Below are 26,032 nucleotides of genomic sequence, written 5' to 3'. Positions count from 1 at the left end.
TATATCTTTTATGCACTATATACACTTTACCCTTTATAAAGGATGCACTTTATAAATAAGGTATAAAGGATAGGTAAACAAGGGCCATTCAATAATGCAATAAAAATTCATATCGCTCATTTCAAAATTACAAAAAAATTATAGATTGAAGTATATTTCCCATAAGTTAAAAATTTAAGTAGAAGCACTAGGTGAGACCAGCACATGGAAAAGTGAATTCATATTTTCATCGCTTTTATCTGTGCTTTTGGTTTCAATCTTAATATGGTTTAGAGAAATGTAGAGGTGGCACAAAAGACATGCAGCATCGTCGTTTACCCTGAGTGATTGCCTTGTGATAGGAATGCATGAAGCCAGCACTTCACGGGAGCGATAAGGTATCTGTAGAGAGCAGGAAAATACGCAGTAGACTAAATCCTACTTCCCCTTTTCTCAATAAAAGATTATTGTTTAAAATTTACTTAACCTCAACAACATCTGAGAAACTATATCTTAAGTGCCACATAATTTGGAGATTACAGGCTAAAATCACATTGAAAGGGGGAATAATCTGGATCTTAGATATCCTGTGAGAACTGATTTAGCAATGGCAAAGTAGATATCTCTGTATCACAACATATTTTCTTAGTCATTAATTCTCAGCTACTTGAAAAGGTTTTTTATTTTTTTTTAATTTTTTGGTATTTTGAGAGTACTTGCCAAGTTTTCATGCTTTGAAAGTGTGTATAATCATGAGATGGGTTCCACTATATAGGTTATTTTTCTTTCTTTTCACCTAGACTATATAGTCTTGTTCAAACATTTTTATTTTTCACTGTGATTAAAAGTATCCTTGCAAATTCAAGTAGCATTATAATCTTTTTTTTTAAAAAAAATTAGAGTTGACTGTCAATTTCTGCCTTTCAAAATGTTCTAACATGTCCAACCAAAATCTAATTCTTTGGTGTAAACATCTGGCCATAAGTTCTTGAATAGCCTCTGTATGTCTCTATTCTTCTGGAGAGAAAACATGTCCATGGATATGTGTGTGTGTTTCACGGCAGAGACAGAGAAGGAACATCTACAATGAATTTCTATATCTCTAAGAGCAACAGTCTCTAGAGAAGAGAATTCTCCCATGGAATATGATTTCATCTTATTAATTTCCAATACAAAGAATCTTTTCTGCAGAGCATAGTGTTTCTAATAGGCTATTTCTGGGGATGAATCTAAAAGAAACCAGTTAGTACATTTAAAAAAAAATCCTAGAAGTAATTTTCTATAGGTATGGCAAATTTTTATTGATTTCCACCTATTCATCAGGTTATCTTGGTCTCTTCCTTATTTAGCCCACTCCATCCAACTTACCCCTTTTGTCTAAAACAAATGTCCTTTCACAAGGAAATTCTCATGCAAGTTTGGTAAAATGTTGTAAGAGCATGGGAGCAGCAGAGTTTATTATTTTCCCTTAGATATGCTTCCTGATATTCTCTAAGCTTTAAGGCCAGATTTTCATTAGGACTACTTTGGGTGTATTTTAGGTCCTCAGTGTTGGAGTGTATGTTAAGCGTCATTACCTGGTTAATGCCTTACTACTTCAGGATTTTAAGAGTCTGCAGCTTAAAGGAAGTTCATGCCAAAAATAAGAAAGTCTGGAAACTAAATATAAAAAGTATATATCCTATTTTGTAAACCAACCTCCTAGTAAATGCCAAAAGTTCCTCTCCTCCAAAGAGAACTTGGTGACATGATGTAGTTCAAGAGATACAATTTGCAGGGTATGGCAAAGGTGGATGTGCTACTGGTTGGTAGAAAGCCTCTGTGCTATTAGAATTATTTCAGAAGCCAAAGTGAATGCCTCATTTTCCCATTTCTTAATGACCACAGCTGGGTCTGGGTGACTCACACCCAGAACTAAAACACAATGGTCACAGAAACAACGGATCAACGGCAGTTGATCTAAGACAGTCATCAAAGTACTACCATGACTGACTAATTCAGTTGTAGACAAATCAATAGCTTTGGCTCTGAACCAGTCTCATCTACCAAAAACTTTGTGTATATTTCCATTGACACTGGAACCAGGACACACTGAATTGGTTTAGAAAACTACAAATAGGTCCTTTGAACCCTGAGCCTACCAGAGAGGGCCAAATACTTGGGAGAGTTCATAAAAATAATCTCAAACTCCTGCCTTCTCTCACCAATCCTTACTCATCAAGAGTAGAATTTGGCCTAATTAGAAAAGCCCCAGCAGAAAGCTAGCTAAGTGGAAGTCTGATTTAATGCTCTCTACTCTCAGTAGGCCACTGAAATTGTCTTCTAATCAAGGTTCCCATCACACATGTAATTTTAAACATTAAATACCTGCTTTCTTTGAAAGAATGAACACTCTGCTATACTTGGTTCAGATCTCTTCCAACACCGTGAATAAAGGGAAGCCCTCTTGAGGACTGTTTTGTTTCTCAACTTCCTCCTTGCCCCCAAAGCTCCTGCTAATGGAATTAAGTCTGCATTCTGCAGCACTTCCACATTTACCACCAATAAGAGACTGATCTGTCAAGGCAAGGGCTGGCAAACACGAATGTCATGAATTATGGGTCTGGTTAAAAAAAAAATACACCCGATGATGGACTAAATTTCCCATTTTCAATTGCAAAAGAAAATGTGAAATCTGAACAAGATGCAAAGAAAACAAAAGACAACCTTTCACAGGAACAGCCTCTCAACATTTCCTCATCTTTGTGATAAAGCAATAAACACGGGTGTATTGTACTCACTAGATAGTGCAAACCTGAAAGGGAATGTTATCTCTTGAGATGGCACAAAGATACTCTAAGGATGAACAAGAAGCCTTACCCCTAATGAGGATTAGTTGAGAGGTGTGAATCAACAGCACAAGATTAGGAATGTTTGACGTGGTTTATCTGAGTGTTAAAGGTGCAGTCCCCTTTTCTGAAGCTTTAAACCAATAGCCAAGACATTACATTATTTGCATCATAAGACTTCTCTTACTTACCAAGAACGGTTTGTGTCTGATATTTCATGCAAGTTTTGGAGTCACCTTTGTGCTAGAACAGACATTCTTTGTATAAGTGTTGCTGGAACAAGCTACTATAGAAGTCTGCCCAATAGCATGCATCAAAGAGAAGGAATTATAGTATATAAATTGTATCCACATTACTATTCTTTTTATAACATCATTGTCTATTTTCTTACCATCCATGGTATTAGCTAAAAGACCTGTCTTGATTTTATAAGGGGCTTCTTGATGATGTATTAAAGGGCCTCTGAAAAACAATTCTTAATAAATATCAGTGTGGGAGGGAATAATTAGATGGGATAAATTTAACATTTGGCATACCAGACTTTTTAGACATCTGTGGGAAATGCCCCATAAAGAATTCTATAATTTTTTTAAAGTAAGCTTTTCAGGCTTACTTGATTGAAATTGAGCTCTGAAGCTGAAAATGAAGGAGGGTTTGCTACACCTTTGACTTCCAGGCTCATATGTTCATGAACAACAAAGGGCAAGGAATGGAAATAGATATTAAGACGGGGCGAGAAGAGACAGAGAAGACAGAGAGACAGAGGAGACAGGGAACAGCTAGTTTCCCAGCACAGACACCAATAGACAGGTAGCATTGACACTGTACCTAGAGAGGCTGCCCTCGGCGGCCAGGCCCTGGGAGTCATCGAGGACATTAGGTTCACTGCAGGAGGGGTAGGGAGATGAAGCATTTAGGGAAAGAAAATGAAAAAAAAAAAAGAAAAAAGGCATGCAATTTTCTGCTTCCAAGAACCAAAAATAAATAGATTTAACCGAACAAGGAAGGAAAAGGAGACAGTCAACCATTTCACCTTGTGCTGGGTTTGTCAAGACATAGGACTCAAGGCAATGGGGGAGGAAGGGCTTTGGATGGATACAACTCTCAGAGGAGTAACCTATTTATTGCTCAAGAGTTAAAATGAACTCCGAATGGGCCCATAGGCTCTGAAACACATTGCAGAATGAATCTGTAGAAGATGAAACTACCATTTCCTTTGGTAACCATTTGGCTGGGTGGTGATTATTTTTAACCTGTCTTATGTACATGGTGTTTCATTGACCAGGACCCTGCTTCTTTCTTGTGCATTCTAACATTAGCACACAGAAACCACTTACCATGAACTGCCACAACCAAGCTCTTGGAACTGATGCCATTAAGAAAAGTAAAGAAAGAACACAACTTTCCCTGCTAATTTTGCAGTGAAAATGCAAGTAAACAAATGGAAGGAAGATATCTTAGAAAATTCACACGGAACTCGCATTTACCTCCTTACTCTCCATCCTCTAGTGACTGAATTGTAAATGCCAAAAGAAGAAACCTGTCAGGTTGGTGAGAGAATAATTAAATTGTTTATCGATTGATTGATATGTATGTAGATGAACTGAGATTTGTGAACAGAAACTGTCATGCTTTATCTGTCCTTCCTTCAGTGCCTAGCATTGAGCTAAGCATCTGTGAGTCACTCAATAAATACTCGTTAAATTGGAGAGGACTAAACCATTTAGAAAACTGGAGTGCCTGGCCCCAAAGAATTGAGGCTCACCTAAAAGTTCACTATAAAAACAGCCTCTGTCCCTAGGAAGAGACTCACTTTCCCTTATGTACAGAGCTAGTCTTCCAAAATATGAATGAAGCCCAAACTATTTAACTATATTATTTTTTCTTGATTTCTAGAAATCAAGAAAATGTACAATCAAGATATGTATAATAGGACAAATTTTCTCCCTGCAAACAACTTGACCCCTTAATGAATATGTAAAAAGGAAATTGATGGCCTGGTTATTTTAGGTAAATAACAATGAAAAACCTCTTTATGAAATTTCTACAATTCTATAATTTAAATAAAACTTTCAAATAATTGATTTTTAAAAATATTCTTCATAGAACCATGCACATTGCTGGCAATTAAAAATACACTGATAGCTACCAATATTAGCTGCTTGTGTGGCTTTATATCTTTTTTAGGACATGTTATTGTTTGGCTTTGATTTTGTTCACACTTTTTGTGTATAAGACTTTCTTTTCAAAGGAAAATTACCAAATGGTAGGTAAAACAATTTCTTACAATGATACAAACCTTTATATAGTATTAATCTTTGTAATAATTAAATGGTACTTATATAAAACATTGCCTTCTTAAAAAGTATGCAACTTGTTTATTAATGATTTATCATTTTACCCTATTCTTTGATATTCTCCAAACTTGGGCTTTATTTCACAAATTTTATTTCATCTGTGTAGTTCACGAACCATTTGCGAAAGGATTTGGGTACAGGGTAATTATTCCTACATATAAACTGGTTTTATGTGAACATCAGAATATGCCCTGAATTTTATTATTTTCCATGTGTGAATTGTACTACAATGAATCTATAGGTATTAAAAATAAGCAACACACTAAAATCACATATGGTCAATTCCTTGAAAAACTCAATTCCTGAAGTGAAAATATCATTGGTTCCAAAACATTTATCTACTTAAGATAAATGTTTTGACTCATGTGAGATCATTTTCATTATACTTTCATTGTGTGTGTGTGTATATATATATATATAGAGAGAGAGAGAGAGAGAGAGAGGAAGTTATTTTTTACTTATATTCTTAAGAGACAGAGAACACACAAAATATTTAAAGGGGTTTTGTCATGGAATCATAGAACTATAGATGGAGAAGTTATCTTAAAGATCATTTTAGCAAACCTCTTCATTTTACAGAGGGAGAACTGTGGATTACGGTTAAATGACCTGCCCAAGGTCACACTCAGTGGCATAAATCCTTTTCTGCTTGGTTAAGTGTCACTACCTACAACTGAATACTAATAATATATCAGAAGCCTAAACTTTACCAAAAACATAAAGATGGTCCTAACTCTTGCCAAGTACCCATCATTAGCTTAGCTAATGATAAATCTGAAATACAAGAATGCCATTTGACAACAGAAAGAAGACCATGTGTCTATGGAAAATTTTTAAGGAGAGACAATACTTGGATCAGGAATTGGGATCCCTTCTACTAGCTTGGCTTAGAAAACTGCAAAGTGTTGCCTGCAGGAACCTAGTTGACAAATCCTTTGTGGAATGATCTATCTAAAAACATTACCATTGCTTGCTTCTCTTTCAGTCTTTGTAGAATAACAGGAGTGTATTTTCAGAATTTCTAACTTTGCCCCCAAATGCAGAGTACAGTATAACCATAGCTATTTACCTCTGGCTGGGTAGCATGCCCACCTCAGCCTGAGGTGCAGACATGCTGGAGACATGGCTGGAGAATCGCCTCCTTCCAATGGCACTCAGCAGGTAAGCTTCTTGTTCACTTACCACGCTGGGCATGCTTACAGAGTCATCTAAAAGGGGCAAAGGAATAGAGTGTTACAAAAACTATGACACTGATCAGAAAAACCCAACCAAAGCTGTACCTGGGTTCTGTCCTTGGCTTGTGTACAACTTAGGGCTGTTTGTAAATCCAAATTATCATTGGTCCCTTCATACAGATAAAAAAACTTAGACCTTTGGGGGTAATGATAATTCTTCGCGTCTATACATCTCCCACCCTTCCACACTAGAACATCCTTCATGAAATAAATGTAAATTCTTACAAGTAGATTATCTGTGAAAGTGAACAGGCATCAGCAAATTTAAGATTTGAGAAAAGCTAGCACATAATTTTTTAAAAACATTCCATAAATACTTCAGGGGACTTTGTTATTGAATGAGTCAAATACATTTCCTTGACATTCAAAAACCACATTCAGTACAGTTAATAATTTCTAGACTGCTGAGGGAAAGACAATTTCAGATTTTTTAGGAAAAATATTTGAAAGCTATAAAGTTAAGAAATAAATGCTTATTTTAACCAAAATTTTAAAATTTAAGTATGTAATTTTGTTTTCTCCATAGAAGCAGAGTTTTTTTTTTTTTGTTTTGGTTTGTTTGTTTTTTGTTTTTGAGACAGAGGCTCGCTGTGTTGCCCAGGCTGGAGTGCATTGGCGCGATCTTGGCTCACTGCAACCTCCACCTCCTGGGTTCAAGTGGTTCCCATGCCTCAGCCTCCAGAGTAGCTGGGACTGGAGGTGCACACCAACACACTCAGCTAGTTTTTGTATTTTTAGTAGAGATGGGGTTTCATCATGTTGGCCAGGCTGGTCTTGAACTCCTGACCTCAGGTGATCCACCCGCCTCGGCTTCCCAAAGTTCTGGGATTACAGGCATGAGCCACCGTGCCCAGCCAGAAGCAGAAATTAATGTATTCAAATTCATATGAAAATTAACTTTAGCACAGTATCTATGACAAAGTGACTTAATTCTAAATGAGCTAATGTTGTTTGTTGACGAACACTAATATTCTTTGATAAACATATTGAGTTTTGGAGAATGTGTGCTACTGTATAAGACCATCTGATACTATTTATTTAAAATATCAAAGTAATCATATTTCTAATTGAACTTATTTCAAATCAAAAGGTGAATATAAAACGTGCTAGCAATTTTAATTTGCTATATAATCACTGACTTAAAATTGATTCTTGTTATAGAATGATATTTTCTTTTTAGATATGTCCACAGGGAAGAGAATAAACACATGTGTCTTAAAAATATAAAAAATGTGGTAGGATAGATTCAGCTATTTCTACAGAGGCCTTTCCCAAATCCTATTGATTATTCCCCCTTATTTGTATTCACATATCACTTAACACTTATGTCCCCAGTATTTGTTTGGTGATTAATCATGTGCTGTCTACCAGTAACTCTTTTGTTAGGTGTTCTTTATTGTAAATGTCTCTCATCTCCTCTACATAACTATATCTATTATAAGATCTTAGAAAGCAGAGAATGTATCTTTCTCATACTTCCTTCTTCCTTATCTTATACCCGATAGGCCTTAATACAAGTCTGATTATTGAATGTAAGAAAGCTTAATTCAAAACAACGATCTGGTTTTCATACCCCTCCCTATTTAAATTACTACACACCCATATCACAAACACACAATACCATTTGTTAGCAATCTTGCTTTCATTGGGATGGTTACGATGTCTGTGATCAGAGATATAAGCAAAAAATTGCATGGCTCCCCAGTCCCCCTGCTGCCTCATCAGTACGTTAGTGTTGGCTTTTGGCCAGTGATATCCCTGTTTAAGTCTTACTTACTTTTCTTTCCTTGCTCCTTCCTACAGGTTAGGTCATCTATTATTTATAAGGTTACCTTCAAAATATATTTAGCTCTACAAAAATAGGTGAGATCATTTCCTATAATTAATAAGAATTGCTGGGAGAGGCTACTTCAAGCATTAAAGAAAAAATTGATTTTCTTTAAGTTTTACCCATACTTAATGGATATTTAAACTGCTGATCCTTTTCTCTTTCATGGTGTTTTCTCAGTCAAGATTTCCCTAATTACAACTTCAGGTGTATTTTCATGAGCAGTCACCAGGGTGATTTAGACAGAAATGTGTCTATAGGCCAGGCACAGGACAATATGATTTTTCCCTTGTCTGACCAATGCGGAAGCTAACTGCAAATATTAATGGTAAGTACTGACAAAGCATTTATTTTTTCTCTTCTCTTACATTCCCAACTGTTGTAGGACATTAAAACACTTTTATTCATCTTAGTTAATTAAAATTCTAACCTCAACTCTCATTTCTTTTATTTAATTTAGTTCAGAGTAGAGCTTTTTGTTGTTGTTTGGTATGGAGAGCCTCTGAGTGAAGATCTAAATTTTGTTCTCATTCATATGGCATTGACAACACAACTTTGCTATAAACGTTATATCAGAGTATCTTAACATACAAGTGGAAAATAATTAATGCAATATTAAGACCCCTGAAATGACAGTAGCATTTTAATGGAATCTTTCACCCTAATTTTACTTTTTATAACCTCCTGTGAAGCATACGTATGTAGTATTTCTTCTCATGTCATAACACCAAATCTCTAGCACATGCCTTAGAAGTTTCTGGGCTGACCTAGTCACTGGGGATTCTCTTAACTCAAATTTGGAGTACTTTCCCTCAAGACAGCCTGCTGGTTTACATACCGGCTGGTAGAGCCAACTGGTCTTTTCTGAGTCCTAGGCATATACACGGCTCACTTTTCCTTGCTTAATGAGGCCATTTAAGTTCCAATCAACCCTCTAAGCAAGATGTCCAGGAAAAACGAGAATAAGTGCTTTCCTTGGTTAGTTATCCACAATTTAAATGGGAGTTAGTGGAAAAAGTTGACTATATAGGTTTAAAGAAAATTTAGGAGTCACTAACAATTTACTTTTTCCCTGAATTCTTTTTAAATGACTAAAGGGTATCAAGGAATTTATAGAAATGCAGGCATTAGGAATCATGGAATCAGTCACATTTCCCCTAGAACTCCTTTTTTAAAAATGACTAGGGGATCAGAAGCGGAAAAGGTCAGAAGGGCAGTAATCCTTCCCAAGCCCCTTCTCGTATGGCCAAGCCATGTCTACCGCCCAGATTCTTTGGAATGACCTACTTTCCTCATCTTCCTCATCAGTCCGACTCAGGGTGTCCTGCGAAGCCTGCTGGGATGGCTCACTGTCCTGCTCCCAGACAGTGCCTGTGCCCGTGTTAGAGCGGGACATGGTGGCCAAGCTCAGGCGGTAAGCAGAGGTGGAGGTGCCCACGGTACTGATGGATGTCTTGCCTTGGTAGGCTAGAGGATTCGAGAGACCAAAGGAAATGCATGGTGAGAATCTTAAATGTCCACTTCAAAGTCCTCCCTGACCACTTGTAGTTTTTAGGAAAGGTTAGTTAAATAATGTGTCCCAGACAAATGATCTTTATAACAAAGTTGCAAATGAAAGTGGGGATTTTTTATTTTAAAGAATCAATATTGGCCACTGATATAATTAAATAGTTCCCTTGCCAGAACATAACATCTGTAACAATATTAAATGCTTTGACATTGTTGCCTTTCTTATTGGTTTTCTATTTTATTTTCCAAGGTTGGTAGGATGCAAATTAAATTTGACCTGAATTGTAGCTTCCAACTTGGCAATTTTTACTAAGAAATATATCTTATCTGACACAAGCAAATCAAAGTAATAAATAAGTTGTCTGATGTGAACCCTGCGATGCATAATCAAAACTGTTCTTATTCTCATTTTCTGGAAATTACAACCTAAAAAATATCCCTCAGTTCTATGTCAGGTTATTTTATTACAAAGTAGAATATTTGAATGATAATGTGTAAACTTCACCAGGATTATACCTGTCAATTTTTTGTTTTTACCACATTGTCTGCAAAGAACAATAAAAGCTTTCAAAAGAAAGCAAATAACCCTTCCCTCCCACAAAAAAGAAAACCTAGCACATATTACATTTTACTTGTGGGTAATGACTGCCCTCTAATGGCAAATAATGATTTATTTTCCTTCCTCAGTAATTTGCTGCTAATATAGTTATAAGAAAGAAAGCAATGTACTCTCAAAGAATACCTTTAGAATAATGTAAAGAAAGTACCTCCTAGTTTGCCAGCTGTAAGGGAATCCTTCCCCTTCCAATGTGTGAAAAGTTAAAGTTAAAGGCTTTATAAATCAATCACAGAGATCTGGTTGAAAAATCCCCTTACAATAATCACTTTCTATGTGACAGTAGTAAGTTATTTACTTGTAAATTATTTATCTATTTTCTACTGTGTCTGTTTCCTCATTTTTTACAGGGACTTTCAATTATATACCTTGAAGGTATTTGTATAGATTAAAGGAAATAATCTACCATAAAATAGAAGCTCAATAAATGAATGTCCCCCTTCTCTTTTTCAAAAAGGAAATAAAGGTAATGATTTAAACCATTTTTCTTCCAATTAAATACTCAAGAAAGAGATTAACTACTAAAATGAAGATTAAAAAATATACAGAAAAGGAAAACTAAATTCTTATCCTTTTGATTTCTATTTTGTTACTGACAAAAGAGGAAGTCAAATCTAGTGGTGGTCAAATGGCTAACTTATTAGAAATGGTCAAATCTAGCAGTGTACCAAAATGGCTAACATATTCATAGTTCCAAAAAGTGTGGTGACCTGGACAGAGGGATTCTTTGTAGGCTGTGAGTTCCATTAGTCAAATAAATTCACAACACTCTCATGCACACTCACCTGATCCACTATGAACTGCCTCTTTCAGAATTTTTAGTTCACTGTTGAACTCAGCAATGAGCGAGCTCTTACACAAAGGGCGTGGTATGAAGCGCCGCTCCAGCTGGTCGGCAATATGTTGCCGGGCGGAAAGCTCTTCATGATTCTCTGCTGGTTGGGCCAGCAGCTGAAAGGAAGGCATAACATTCTCAGGGCCTCAATTTTCCATCCATAAAATGGGCTAATTGCTGTACCTATTTCATTGTTGTGAGGAATAAATAAGGTAATGCATGTGATGTTCCTAGAACGGCACTTCACACAGGAAGTGCTTAATAATTACATCGTTTTAAATCACTGCCCTAAGAAATTGGGGCATGAAAAGAACAAGTGTAGATGGGTACCGAGGGTCTTGGAGGAAAAACATACGTTAAGTATCCTATGTTTTTCTTATGTTTATTTAAAATCAGATCTCAGTCATGCCACTGAAGATAGAAGATTCTCCAAACTATTCCACTGGACCAATCTTTTGGGTGGGTAGAGTGGGGGATGATTAGTAGGGAGCGGGCAAAGTTTTAGAGACTCCATCAAAGCTCTTACTGTGAAGGCATTTCTAGTGTGAAATTTTTATCCTCTGGAATATATTTTTGGGCAGTTTTCTCATCAAGCATGGTATTAACAGGCCCTACTAACTGGCAACAGTAGGTACCATGAGCACTCCTGCCATATTCCTGCCTCAGTAGAGAGCCACACATTCATTTGAGCTTGCCACTTTCAGGAGGAGAAGCACACACCACACCTTGCACTGGATGAAAGGGCGCAAAAGCACAAAGATGGGTATTCGGGTCCGCACGATGAAGTCGAGGAAATCCCAAAGGGCCAGGCCTCCCACCTTCCGCAGAGCCATCTCCTTCACCTGGAGGCTCAGCCAGTACCACTGGCTTCCGAGCTGCCTCTCAAAGCAGACGAGAATCACCTTCAGCGCTTCACACCGGGAAAAGAGAAAAATGAGCCTGCGGATGTGTGCTTCCGAGGAACCCAACCTACATCCAGAGCCCTTTATGCACCTTTAGAAATTTTCTAAATTTATAAGCTCTCTCCATGTTTCTAAAAACTTCATATGTATTCCCGAGCAAGAGTATTCTGTACATCGAGACAAAAACGTGTATGCTAAGTGTTTTGATTCTGATGAAGATTACTCAAGTATCTTTCTTAAGTGCATCTTAAGAACTACTATTTTGGAAAATATAGAGCAATGTGGTCCACTGAATTGAAAGGAAAATGTTTCATAAACATGATGTGTGGCTAACGTTTTACCTTCCAAAGTTTTGTCATAATAACTTTATGGTAATACGGACATATCACTCACATTCTTAGCTAAAACATGGATCTTAAAAATCTTTTCCTTTTTTCTTTTAACCATAAAAATAAATATTTGTGTTACTAAAAGTAAAATAAAACCATGAAGAAGTGCACAAAGTTAAAAAATATTAAGTCCTTTTCCTTCCCAGTTCCCTTCCTGACCCCACACTAAACTACTCCCCAGAGGTAACCAGTAAATGCGTGCAGTGTATCTTTCCAAAAATAAAAAAACACCTTCCTTCATCACACACTACGTCTGTTACTAAACCCTACTGGATTTATTTGTCTATATCTCTTTCCTCTCAGATTCCAGCAGCCCTTCACAATCTACATTTATTTTTATTTTTCAGGAAGCAGATTTCCCAAACCGTGTGTCAGGACAAACCAGAGTATTGTGAAGACATCAAAGATTATGACGGGAGCTCCCTCTGCCACTACAGCTTTTACCATGGAGTCTGCCATGGGGCAATCAAGTGACCTGGGTCTTCTTGATCATTCTTAAGGCCCATGAATCTCAGCATCTAAAAAATGTGTATACTAAACACATTTTGATTCTGATTAGGAAAACACAAAAATCTTTCTTAAGTGCATTGAGTGACTAAATGCACACAGAAATCCAATTCTCTAAAATCCTCAAGAGTCACATATGCCTTTACCATCTTTAGGATGTTTCCAGGAGAGAACCATGCCATGTAACACAGAGAGAGAGATTGCAAGATTCTTTCTTACCCATATTCCTCCTCAAAATCTCACTTTTCACAGCAATTGCTTATCTCAATTCCTTTCCCTCAACTAAACAAACAAACAAACAAATAAAAAAAACACTCCTCTTTCTCTACCATAATTCTGATGACGTTTTCACTGTTACTAAGCCTGTTGGCTGACTTTGGCTTTCTGCCATTCTACTTTCCACCTAAACCTCCCTCAGCCTAAGACATAGCAGTGTATAAAAGTGACTCAAGAACAGAGACTCATTCTAGCTCTGTCACTTATTAAGATATATGCCTTCAGGCAAGTTACTCAACCTTTCTGGGCCCCAGCCTCTTCACTCCTAAAATGAGAATAACACTAACTTCTTAGAGTTATTGAGAAGATGAGAGGATTCAATGTGGTAATAGTGTAAAGCACAGAAAACTGCTTGGTGCACAGTAAGTGCTCAAAATAAATGTAAAAACAAACTTAAAATACAGGTTCAGTAGCCTGGCCACGTAACAAAGTAAAAAACAACTCTTTACTGAAAAGGCAGACAGTGGAGAGGACAGAAACTCATCAAGTGTCTTCTCATATTCTTCCTGTACATGGTAAGCCCCTTTTCTCCATCATCCTGTGTGCAATCCTAAACTTCATGTAGGGCTCTATGATAGAGCTTAGATTTGAATTCTACTTTTGTATACCTTGGCTAACTGAGCATCCATATGGGTTAGTCCTAGGTACATGCATTCCTTGTGTCTTTTTCTCCTTTTTCATTTTCATTGTCAATCCCCTCATTTTCAAACACATCCCATTATAAGGCAGTTCAAACACCCCCCCACCCCATACTCCAAACTCCAAGGACTCATTTTCATCAGTGTGTTTGTGTTCATCTTATACTTCTCACCAATATCTGCTTTGGTGAATTGAAAAATATCAGGCAAGACTTTCTCATTTTGAAATTCCCCACTGCCAGTGCCACTTATTCTCAGCGCTATGGCAAGAGTGGTCTTTTCCTGCTGGCCCAGTTCATTCAGGGCCAAAGAGTGGCTTTCCATTGCTCCCCGGGTCACGACCAGGTTAAAGGCAGCATAGGATAACGGGAAAGTAGGAGTCAAAGAGGGAAAGGGATTGGGAAGCCTATGGGAGCAGGACTGGACTGGCCTCACTAGAGTAATGATCAAAGTGGAGATTAAAGACATGTTAAGGGAGGAAAAAGAGCTAGTAGGGGCATAACATACTGCAAGGTCACCAAATCTTGCAGCATAGGATGTAGACTGCCCAAATCCAGAACTCCATTTATATAGGTGACAGATCAATGAGCCCTACATGTTTTGCAATGCTGTGTCTTTGTATACTAGACTGAGTTTAGATCTTATAACAGCTACTGAACCTCACTAGTGATCTTGTACTTAATCAGCATGGAAGAATCTTTACTGCAGATGCCTTCCTTACAAGCCCAGACACTCATATATAAAACAGCCAAGTAATTTAGGCATGGAAGATGTGAAACCACGTTGTTTTTTGGCATATGTTTACTGAAGGAAACCAGACTTTTTTTGCAAGGGTAATGTTTCTTGTTCAAGTGGCTTCTTTAAATACATTCTGGATTGAGGTCTCTTTAAATACATTCTGGTTTGAGGTCTCTCTAAATTCTTTCTGAGTTAAGTTGGAACTTAACTAAGTACATCTATTTATTTATTTATCTATCTACCTACACATATATTTTCACATACATATACATACACATGCACAAACAGAGAGAGAGAGAGAAAGTACCAACCCAAGTATGCTGCTTGGCTGGTGGACTCAGCCAGCCCTTCCCTGCGCAAGTCTTTCCCCGCATCCCCAGGGGTGGAGCAGTGGGCTGGGGAGCTCTCTAACATGAAGTTCTTGCTCCTGGATGTGCTGATGATCCGTGGTGGGAGGAGTACATTGATGACTGTCTGCAGCAGCAGCTGCACCTCAGGCTGTTCCAGCCATGGGCTATCTGAGGGGCAGAATTTGGAAGAGGGAAGTGGAAAGAAAAACATCACAAGGTAGACTGTCCACAGTAGATACAGAAAAACTCAGCTCTTTCCAAGTCTAAACTACAACACCCTAGAAATTCAGGTGTTTCCCATCAAGTACAGCTTCACCAATGGACAGAAACAGTGTTCCTGGCACCTGAGTATTTTCTCCATAGTGGGTACCCAACAACTTGTGGTCTTAGCCAAATGTCTCGCTTACCATTTCAATCTCCTTTCTTTTTGCAAATACTCATGATGCACTGTACTTACATTTGAGACAAACTTTTCCTAAAAGAATCCCTCTACCCCTAAGAAGAAAGAGTAATGAAAATACATTGGAATTTAATGACAGTGGCAGGATTTCTGCTAAACCCAGTGTCCACGTAGGTTGTACAAGTTTGTTCACCTGTCAATTCTTATATTGTACTTCAACGAATACCATTTTCTCAACTGAATTGAATGACTGTTCCCCTGATTTTTGCTGTACTGAAATGACTTTAAATAGGATGTATCTCCTAAGAAGTAGAGCAGAGAAACTCTGGTCCCAGGTAGCTAAACTGAAAAGAAAGAAAAACTCTTATTTCCTAAGATGACCCTATTTAAATCATTCAGACTGACTTCAGTGATAGCCTTCATGGGAACAGGAAAAAGAAATAACAGCCTGACATTTAAGAGAACACAACAACAATGATAAATTTCCTTTAGTTAAATTAATCAGACCTTTGCTTCCAGATCCTACTGTGAGCACAAATGGGATGAGCAGATTTAAAAGCATCCCCTCCCTTCGCTCTTGATTGGTGAATGGGGAGATCACATGGCTTAAAGGAAAATCTTCTTTTAAAGCCTGTGCAGCAATAATAGAAGAAAAGATTAATTGACCACCACACCCATTTAGTATGTTTGTTTTTACACAGTATGATGGAGACGGTGACTCCCTGCTGGCTGCTCCTGTAAACTATGAGTTCAATTGTTGTCTGTACAGCATACAAGCTTCACTCAAAACTGATACTTTACCATTGTCTTGATATAATTGAGAGCTATACACCTAAAAAGATAGTAACATCTTGAATATTAACTGAAAAATTAGAATACTTATGGTCAGGTACAAAAACAACTTCATGTCCCCATTAATTTTCTCTATTTTTCTACCAATAAATATTTTAACAACAAAGGAGAAGGAAGAAAATCAGAACTTCTCACTTGCTCCTTTTGGTAGTTATTCCTCTGGCCCCTGCCATGAAAGGCCTTCTTCAAGCCAGGAAACAATATGCAATATACAAAGAAATATGTGATCTTTGTACGCCAGTTATTAAAGTGTATCACTTTAGGGATGTCACTGTTTCTCTTCTGCACGGTAGCCACAGCTCTTACTTGATCTCTTTTCTACCATCTACCCATTCTCTGGATGATGAGCCATCAAGCTTGGTTGTCAAACAACGGATGGGTCAGTTATCCATTTACATCAGTTGTGTACTTTCCATTGATTATGGAGCTTTCCAGTGATTTACCATTCTCTAAAACTGGGTGACACACAGAAATACTCAGGAGACGGGATTCTGCAATTTTTTTTTTTTTTGCCTTGGGAATGATTATTTTAATTTTAAGAAATAAATTAAGGGGGAGAATTTTCTTTAAAAAAGCACTCATAATATTCAACCCACAATCATTAAAGAAAATTAAGATATTCAAAGTCTAGTGATAACATTTGAAAGAATTTTATATTGCAATTCTTTCTGAAAATAATTTAAAACCAGACTGTGAATATTACTGCCTTTTAATTAACAATTGTGAGCTGATTATCTGTGAACCATTATTTTGCACACATTTTCAATGACTGAAGTGGTTCCTGAAATTGTGGCAGGACTAAATGACTCTGCTATATTTGAGATCTCAAGAAGAATTACAGAAGCACAACTTAGGGCCAAGCTCAGGGCTGAAGCTCCAAATCTATAAAAGTTTGGAGATGTTTACACTTTTGTTTCACAGATTTTGCCCAGCCTTTGCAGAAAAAAATGAGAACACCATGATCTGGTGCCTCAACCAGCAACTTAATGAGCGTGACAAACAGGTAAGGCAGTCACACCTGTATCTGCAATGCTACAAGCCGGACAACAGCTGTGCTGAAGGGCAGAGGTGGTGAGAGATAAGGGCTGAGATGAAGAAGGGGTAATCCATCAGCAACACTGGAAGGTCCTACCACTCCCATCACCTGAAATACAAACAGAGCACATGACCAGCCTTGACTATTGCAATTTCATGCAACCGTAGTAAAGGAGTCTCAATGATGATGATAATAAAAATGATAAATTGAAGGTTGGGCATGTTACTTTCAATCTTTTCTTTCTTGTTGCCTTCTGAAGGCATGTAATGTCTGGAGTCAGATCGAACATTACACTGAATTCAGCCAAGGTTTTGTAGAATGTTGTTTATAGTTAACTATGTAAATAATGAGAGATGAACCAAAAAGCTATTCTAATCAGGAGATTGGACACCTAGTTGTGAATTCAAAGGAATGCAGTCAACATTCCTTGATGGAGCAAATACTGACAACAATGATGATGGCAACAGCTCTATTTGCACTAGGCATTCCAACTACAGATTTATTGCTCAACTAGTGAAGCAGCAGGTCCTATTTAATGAGATGCTCTAAGATGGTTTCCACACATTTTACAAAACCTTGTCAGGACCAGACTCTAGATATTACATAAACAATTAAATTTTTTTTTCTTCACATAAATCCTAGACTGGCCAACTCATAGTGTCATTTTGCACCATAAAAGAAAAAAATCCTCTTAGCATTTTAAGTTCCCCACCCCAGACTACCTCAACTTCTAGCCAATTGTGCAGGCTCCGCCACCCCACTCTCCAACTGGCAGCCCTCAACTCTCAGCGCAACTTGAAGAGGTGAATTGTCAAAGTAGTGCATGGGAAGCAGCACACCAAAATCCCTTCTGTGTAGGGATGGGTTCCTGGATCTCCCCACACACCACCTTGAAATGTACCTCACTATTTTCAGTGTCACCTGAGCCGTCTGTTTTCATGGGCAGATAGGGGCACAAAGTGGTTGACCTGTAAATCTTCAATTCAGAGAAGTCAATAGCAGAGTTACATTGTGCAAAGTTTCATAAGATTGCCACTTGGCTACTCACCAGATTGACACAGACATTGATCAGTGACCTAAGGTGAGGCAGGAAGGATATGATTGGCTGCCTCTGAAGTGTCAAACAAACCCCTTCAATCAAATTGCTGGCAGGCTCCCACTCAACCTGTCGCCTGGAATACAATATAGGCGCCATTAGCGGCTTGGCTCCCTTCTGGAGAGTCTGAAACAAGTGAATGAGACAGTGATTCTGACGCCATCTAAGACAGGATGTGTCTCTGGGATGAAGTTTACCCATATTGTTCCAAAACCACAGAGCACACTGGGAGGGGAAGAAGATACTGAAAACGTAGCAGAGGCAGGCCTGCCCCACTCGACTAAATCTATTGAAGAAAAAACAGAGATGATGAACGGGTTGCATTTTAATTTCCCTGGTTTTAGCATTGACAGACGGTCCTAAGACTACCATTGTAGAAAACTGATCACAGGGGTAATTACTCCCAATAGAACTAATCTGACCCCAGCTACATTTCTGAAACCTGTTTATCAGATTACACACGCCCATCAGTTTTTACACCAGACTACCACTAATTTGATTTATATAGCTTAACTTCTGCCAAGAAAATCACACTAGAAGAAAATAGTTTATTTAAACAATGTTCTTTCTTGGCCTCCCAAGACATGATATGTATTTTTTGGCTACTTTTTATGGTAGTATAAATGGTGTTACTGTATACATAACCCAATTAAATGAATATGGGATTTTCTGTAATAAAAGTCAATCCATTTCATAATTGTCCTAGTACTGATTCATCCCTGTGGCCCCAAAATAAACAGCTTGGGCTTTACTGATATTAACAGTTTTTTCTTATATTTTCCTGGCAATACTTTCTAAGCTTATATTTTCTAGCGAAATGGAATCTGCAATGACAAATGGAAATGTATTCATAAATGAGGCTATGTGACATCTCCGACACTGAAGGTAATATGCAGGTCAGGTTCAGTCAACATTTCTTGTGTTGAACTGAGATCACCTAATGAATTTAAATCCAAGCCAACTCCATATTCATAGCCTATCTCCCAAGAAAATTGCCTATAACTGACCAAGCCTATGTATTAATCCAGAAATCTACTTTCGGGAAGCATAAATGGGTCATTTTTGGAGATGTTTAACGTCTTTAGATATGAAGTATTTAAGAAAGGAATTTATTTTGACGCACCCTTGTGAGATAGTTATAAATCTTTGATAAGCCATTTGCTGATAGACACAAATGTTCTATTGGGATCACTAAAGAAATAGTGTTTTAAAACAAGCATTTCCATGCCATTGAAATAAATAACCTTGAAATAATGTATAGGTGGTCATCACCACGGTATAAAAGAATATAAAAACAAATAATCAATTATTAGAATAAAACTTTTAAATTTGTTTTTTTAATGACTCCTGCAGGCTGGATTAGTGTGAAGGAGATTATGGACTAATACCTGAAAAATTCTGATGAATTGAACATTAAGTGCTATAAATTCTTGGGAAGGAGTCACACTGATTTTTGGGTTTAGTTTAAAACGACAGAAAATTTTCTCACTAACCTAAACTTGAAATTTCCGAGTAAGTGGGTTTACCAGTATTAATCTGTTGAACTATCTGCTCACTATCACTACAGTTTCCAAACTCGGCTCACATCTCTAAGTAGAGTGGTTCAAAAACATCTGCTAATATGTAGGCTACCAATTAATATTTCCCAGGTCACTGAACAAAGATCAAGCATTAATAGTGTTCATTTAGTACCACACTGAATTAGGTAAAAAAGTGAAAATTAGGTGTTTGTTTTCAATCCTGTGAATTTTTAAGCTTCTGCTTGGCGATTATTGTAAAGCTTGGAATTTCTCTAAACTGGTACCTAAATATGTTAACTAGCTATGTTAAATATAGTATTTTGAACATAAAATTCCTTTTCTTTTCTCATTAGTTGTTTCATTTATAAGGCCAACCCTCCCTTATTTTAAGATAGATTAAAGGGTACTAATTGAAATTTTTATATGTGTCAGATGAGGAGCATGATAGCTAAGAAATGGATAGATTTTTTCAAGATGAGCACATATACTTTTAAAGAAAATGTTATTTTTCTCAAAATGTAGGCTTTGCTACTTAGGCATTCATAGACCCTATTAACTATGCACATATACCAAAGAAATCTTTCAAGTCATTCATTCAACTCCAGAATCATCCACCATCTTAAAAAATGACAAATCTTAACTTTGACATCTGTGATAGCAACAGCTAACTAGGAGGCATTCTCACCTCAAAGTAGGCATCTTATGAATTTTGTTGAACATTCTATCCAATCTTTTTAAAATGAGGATGAGGGCCGGCCTCACTGCCTCAGCTGTCCAGTCAGTAATGGGTAGCATCTCCATGATGTAGCGCCGAAGCCCACGACTCTCCATTGTCTGAGTGTCGTATGGTGCCAGCTTCAGAAGGGAGTGTGCAATTTCTGCCAACCTAAAATATATATATATATATGTATATATATTTTAAAGTATAAGCTTAGAATTACACAACAGGAATTTTTCTACACAGCAACATGTTAATCACCCCTTCCAGACCACCAACTCCCTGAACTAAGAACATTCTTCCCAACATCCTCTATCCCTCTGCTCTCCCATACATCAGAACAGTGATACCTACACATGCATATTAATAGAGAATCATAGAATGCTTCAGAGACAACATGTAAAGAGCATCTGATGAGGAAACTAAAATCCAGAGAGATTAAGGATAGGCCAAATATATTTAGAGAATGTCATTTCTGAGAATGTGCATGTGTATATATACAGGCATATAAACACACAAATACATGTATATTATAAATATGACATACATGCATATAAAAGAGAACCTAACTTTAATGAACAATAAAATTACTAATATCAAACATCCTTGTAAATTTCATGGCTTCAGAACTCCCTCAGTACTCATAGTCAAGGTCAAAGCCACCCTATAAAAAGTGCTCTTGGTTTTTGTTGCAACCCAAGGAGTTCTTCAGGCTCCATTTCCATCCCTCTCCTTTAAAGCCTCCTTCTCTCTTTTTATCTTATACATGGATCCTTTCTCTCTGTTGAGATTCTTCATATAATAGACCCAGTTGTACTGTCTGGATGACATTGGTTTTGGTTGCCTCTACTTCTTAGATTTCCCAACTCGGTTCCATACAGGAACTGCCAGAGGGAAAGTTGTGCTTCTCTCAAGGTTGGCCCAGGCTTGCAGTCACCAGACCCAAGTGTTGATGTCCTAAGTGTCAGATTTTTCTGAAGGAGAATTGGCCAAATAGATTAATTGGGAAAATGAGGTTTCTAGTAAATGTAATAGTTAATGAAATAATCTTCAGAACTAGATATGGATTACCAATTTCCAAATAATACAAATACAATGATGTACATAGCCTTAAAGCCAACTTAATTTAATTTTGTATGAAGGAGAAAGTATTTAAGCATTTTACAGTGGCTCCTGATAAAATATACGGAGTAGATGCAGAATGTGTACAAGATAATATTAAGGGGTAATGTATACTCATTCATAAAAATATCTTACAACTATTCTGTATGATTCGAGCTTGATTTTTTTCCTCAAAAAAAAAGCTTATATTCTAAAAAATACACCTAAGACACAGTGGCTGAAATGTTCATATTCTTTGTCAAGATAGTGAAAATTCATTTGAAAACAAATTTCTTTAGGAAGGGTAATACATTAAGTTACTACCACCCATTATTTGAATCTTTGGCTTGAATCAGTACATGTTGAGTTAGGCAGGAAAAGGATCCTATGGAACTGGAATGTAGGACAGAGGATTCCTGATGGACGAGGGGAGCAGAGAGGCCTAATGTTACCTACGAATGCATGTGTGGATGGCATCAGCAGGAGCAGCCATACATGGGAAGTTTTCAGGATTGTTACTAAAGAGAGGAGGAGATTTGAGATAAATGGAAAAATAAGATTTTTTTTTTTTGAGACAAGTTTGTACTGGAAAAGCTCTGAAGATAATCTTCTCTGAGTCATGGAATCTTAGGGTTGAAAGAGCCCATAATAGTCATAATATCCTGTAGGTAGTCAGGTTCACACTGGCACCTCTTATTATTATTATTTTTCTAATACAGCTTAAAAGGAAAATGAAAAAGTACAGTTTCCCAGGACCTCCAAAAATCTCATAAATAAGACCTTCTGGCCGGGTGTGGTGGCTCATGCCTGTAATCCCAGCACTTTGGGAGGCCGAGGCGGGTGGATCACGAGGTCAGGAGTTCAAGACCAGCCTGGCCAAGATGGTGAAACCCCGTCTCTACCAAAAATACAAAAAAATTAGCTGGGCGTGGTGGTGGGCACCCATAATCCCAACTACTCGGGAAGCTGGGGAGATTGTGCCACTGCACTCTAGCCTGGGTGACAGAGCAAGACTCTGTCTAAAAAAAAAAAAAAAAAAAAAAAAACCAAAAAAAAAAAAAACCAAAACTTCTAAGGTTCTAAGGTCTGGTCTGGGCCCAGAAATCTGTATATTTTTAACTTTTATTTTGGAAAATCTCAAACATATAAAAAGGTAGAGAGATCAGTATATAGTAAGCCCCAAAATACCCATCTCTCAACCTCAGCCTTCCAAGTAGCTGGGACTACAGGTGCACAGCCCCATGCCCGGCTAATTTTTGTAGTTTTTGTAGAGATGGGGTTTTGCTATGTTGCCCAGGCTGGTTTTGAGCTCCTGGACTCAAGCAATCTGCCTGCCTCAGCCTCCCAAAAGTGCTGGGATTACAGGTGTGAGCCACTGTACTTGGCCTACAGTGACTCTTGTTTTACTTATACCCCCAAACGCTCCCCCTTTTCCCCACCCTAGACTATTTTAAAGTAAATTCCAAGCATCACATCATTTACCCAGACATATTTCAGTATGTGTCTCCAAATTTATGGACTCAGAAAAATTAAACACAACACAGTATGACATTTAACAAATTAAAAATAATTCTTTTTTAAAAAACCCAAATATTCAGTCAGTTTTCAACATTCACACATTATTTCATAATTACTTTTTTTTTAACAAATTAGGAAAAAATAAGGCCCATAAATTTCAATTTGTTGATATGTCCTTAAGTCTCTTTTAATATGTAGATTTCCCCTCTTCTGTACTTGTCTTTTTTTTTTTTGAGACAGAGTCTCACTCTGTCACCAGGCTGGAGTGCAGTGGTGCGATCTCGGCTCACTGCAACCTCTGCCTCCCGGTACAAGCGATTCTCCTGCCTCAGCCTCCTGAGTAGCTGGGACTACAGGCGCATGCCACCACGCCCAGCTAATTTTTGTATTTTTAGTAGAGACGAGGGTTTCACTATATTGGCCAGGGTGGTCTCGATCTCTTGACCTTGTGATCTGCCCAACTCGGCCTCCCAAAGTGCTAGGATTACAGACGTGAACAACCACGCCCGGCCTTATCTTGTTATTTATTAAAGAAATTCTCTGCAGCAACACTCTGAATTTTGCTGATTGAATCTCCACGGTGTAATTTAATCTATCCTACTGCCTTCGTATTTAATTCAATTGGAAGTTAAATCCAGGGCCTACATCTGCAGACTCAGTTTTGAATTTTTGGCAAGAGTACTTAGCAGGTGGTGTATGTGGTGTGTACTTCCGCCAGGAGGTACAGGATTCCTAGTTGTCACTCTTTATGATATTAGTTGTTCTTAGTCACTGCACAGATCCACTGATGCATTAGGAGTAGTGCAGTGGTAATATCATGTAATTCTTTGTCTAACATATTAACTATAGCATTGTAATAAAGAGAAATTGTGATTACTCCAAGAGAACTGAAGAGTGAATAACTGTTTGAAAGGATCTAGAGGGTAAGAGCTCCTCAGCTGATTCTGATAGGCATCCTGGTTTAGGAATCACAGCCAAGGCCATTACCTCTCTTAATTATTTAGATTGTTCTACAATTGCTTTATGTGACTGGCTCCATGGATAGAAAATTCACTACTGTACAAGGCAACTTATTTCATCTTTGGAGGTCCACACTGTGAGAGGTTCCTTTCATGTTAGGCCTCCAAATTCCCTTTCATTTCTTCCTACTAGGCTTAATTCTGAAAACATAAATCCAATCCATCTTCTCCATCATGACCCTTCATTATCAAGAAATAGTTATTGTCTCTTAATTCCCACTGTCTTCTCTCCAAACTGAACATATTCACATTGTCCTGGAATTCTGTGTGAATGTGGGTGTTTTAAAGAAATCATTTTAAACAGCTTATACATTCTTTCGTTTATCTCTTTCTCATGAATTTGATATACAGAAAATAATTCTTTACTTCTCAGGTTGTGTGACAAATAAGAGTATATATATATGCACTTATTTCTTTTCTCTTATTATTTTAAAGATAACATTGAGAAGTGCTTGTGAGATAATCAATCTGTCTATTTTGAGCTTCCAAAGAATACATAGAGCTGAATTTAAGAGCCATTTTATGGATTACTACCTGAATTTCTCTAATTCCTGGTCATGTGACAAAATACATTTGTTTTGCGCATAAAACAAAATTTCCCTTTCCCACAGTCTTTGCTGTACTATCACATGTATAATCAAAAAACTTTCCTATGGTTCTTTCCCAGTGGGAACACAAGAGATTTTCCCATTGAGAGGGTGAGGGAGAGAGGAAAAGAGAAAGAGAGAAAGAGAATGAGAGAGATAGAGACTGCACACAAGAGAGAGACAGAGAAAGAGAGAGAGAATCTGCAGATACTATTATCCAGCTGCTTTGGCAGCACTGGGTTGGACAAATGAAGCAATACATTTCTGTAGGGCAGAGACTCTAATCAAGAATATTTTCTTCAAGAGCCCTGTAATCAACCATACATTCTGCAAATTCAGAAGTATAGATTGTCTTAGCAATGTTTCTTAACTTGTTGGTTTGATTCAAATTATTTTGGCAAACATTTGCATTTTTTATATCATCCCATTTCTCTTTCTCTTTTTAAAAATCAACTTTTCATCCTTGGGTGACATTATCTATTCTTATAATTTAAGAACGATTTAATACTACCCTCAATTCGCAAATTTATATATTAAGCTCCAACTTTTACACATATTCAAGTGCGCACTTAACTTATAGGAGAGCCTTAATTACATCCTTTGCTTAGTACAAGTTCAAAGCATCTGGATCTGCCCCTAATCAGCAACACAGAATGTCTCTATTTGGTCAGAGACTATGGCAGGCCTGTCTTTTTCAAAAGCTTGTTGTGAGAAATTGCATTAATAAAGGGCATTTAGTCTAAATATTCCCTGTGCAATAAAAATGTTGCCCTCCTATTGATCCAGGCCATGAAATAGCTGTGCTCTTGAATGACATTATCCTGGCTTCAGATCAATTGCTCTTGCTGAACTGCATTATGACATTGTGCCAACTTTATATACTAACAGGCATCCAGCCATGTACAACCAGCACTTTATCTACTATGGGGATGTTGTTGAGGACTCTGTTCATCATACTACTCTTCCCTTTTAACAAACACCAACCAGGAGACTGTTGAAGCTCAGAAAGCAATATGCCAAAATGAAGACCTCAGAAGCCAAGGTTTTTCACTGATCTTCTCCTGCCCTCCTCTCTGTGGCCTCTCATTCTTTTCCAAGGCTAGCCATGGAAACTGGAGACCCTTTTCCTCAAAGCAAGTCATTGAAGCCAGAACCTTTTTTCCTGAAGCCAGCCATAAAACTTAAAAATATTACACTA

At 37.5% G+C, this 26,032-nt stretch overlaps 1 protein-coding gene across 14 annotated transcripts in view; it reads right to left on the bottom strand.

The window, feature by feature from the left end:
• UNC80 (unc-80 homolog, NALCN channel complex subunit) overlaps positions 1–26,032 on the bottom strand; it is a 234,133-nt gene that overhangs the window by 10,744 nt on the left and 197,357 nt on the right. For 10 of the 14 annotated variants that reach the window (XM_055380463.1, XM_055380464.1, XM_031008742.2 and 7 more), the window contains 10 exons: positions 20,577–20,777; positions 18,324–18,447; positions 17,258–17,383; positions 15,895–16,018; positions 14,949–15,155; positions 11,913–12,097; positions 11,138–11,303; positions 9,515–9,694; positions 6,234–6,372; positions 3,636–3,692 (listed from right to left, as the gene is read on the bottom strand). In XM_055380463.1, the coding sequence (XP_055236438.1) occupies positions 3,636–3,692; positions 6,234–6,372; positions 9,515–9,694; positions 11,138–11,303; positions 11,913–12,097; positions 14,949–15,155; positions 15,895–16,018; positions 17,258–17,383; positions 18,324–18,447; positions 20,577–20,777 (1,509 nt within the window). The remainder of the gene's footprint in view (positions 1–3,635; positions 3,693–6,233; positions 6,373–9,514; positions 9,695–11,137; positions 11,304–11,912; positions 12,098–14,948; positions 15,156–15,894; positions 16,019–17,257; positions 17,384–18,323; positions 18,448–20,576; positions 20,778–26,032) is intronic. The other 4 variants (XM_055380468.1, XM_055380469.1, XM_031008744.2 and 1 more) reach the window with 2 other exon arrangements.

The sequence above is a fragment of the Gorilla gorilla genome, chromosome 11 (genome assembly GCF_029281585.2).
Source record: "Gorilla gorilla gorilla isolate KB3781 chromosome 11, NHGRI_mGorGor1-v2.1_pri, whole genome shotgun sequence".
NCBI classification, from domain to species: domain Eukaryota; kingdom Metazoa; phylum Chordata; class Mammalia; order Primates; family Hominidae; genus Gorilla; species Gorilla gorilla.
This window is presented reverse-complemented; position numbering and strand designations above follow the sequence as displayed.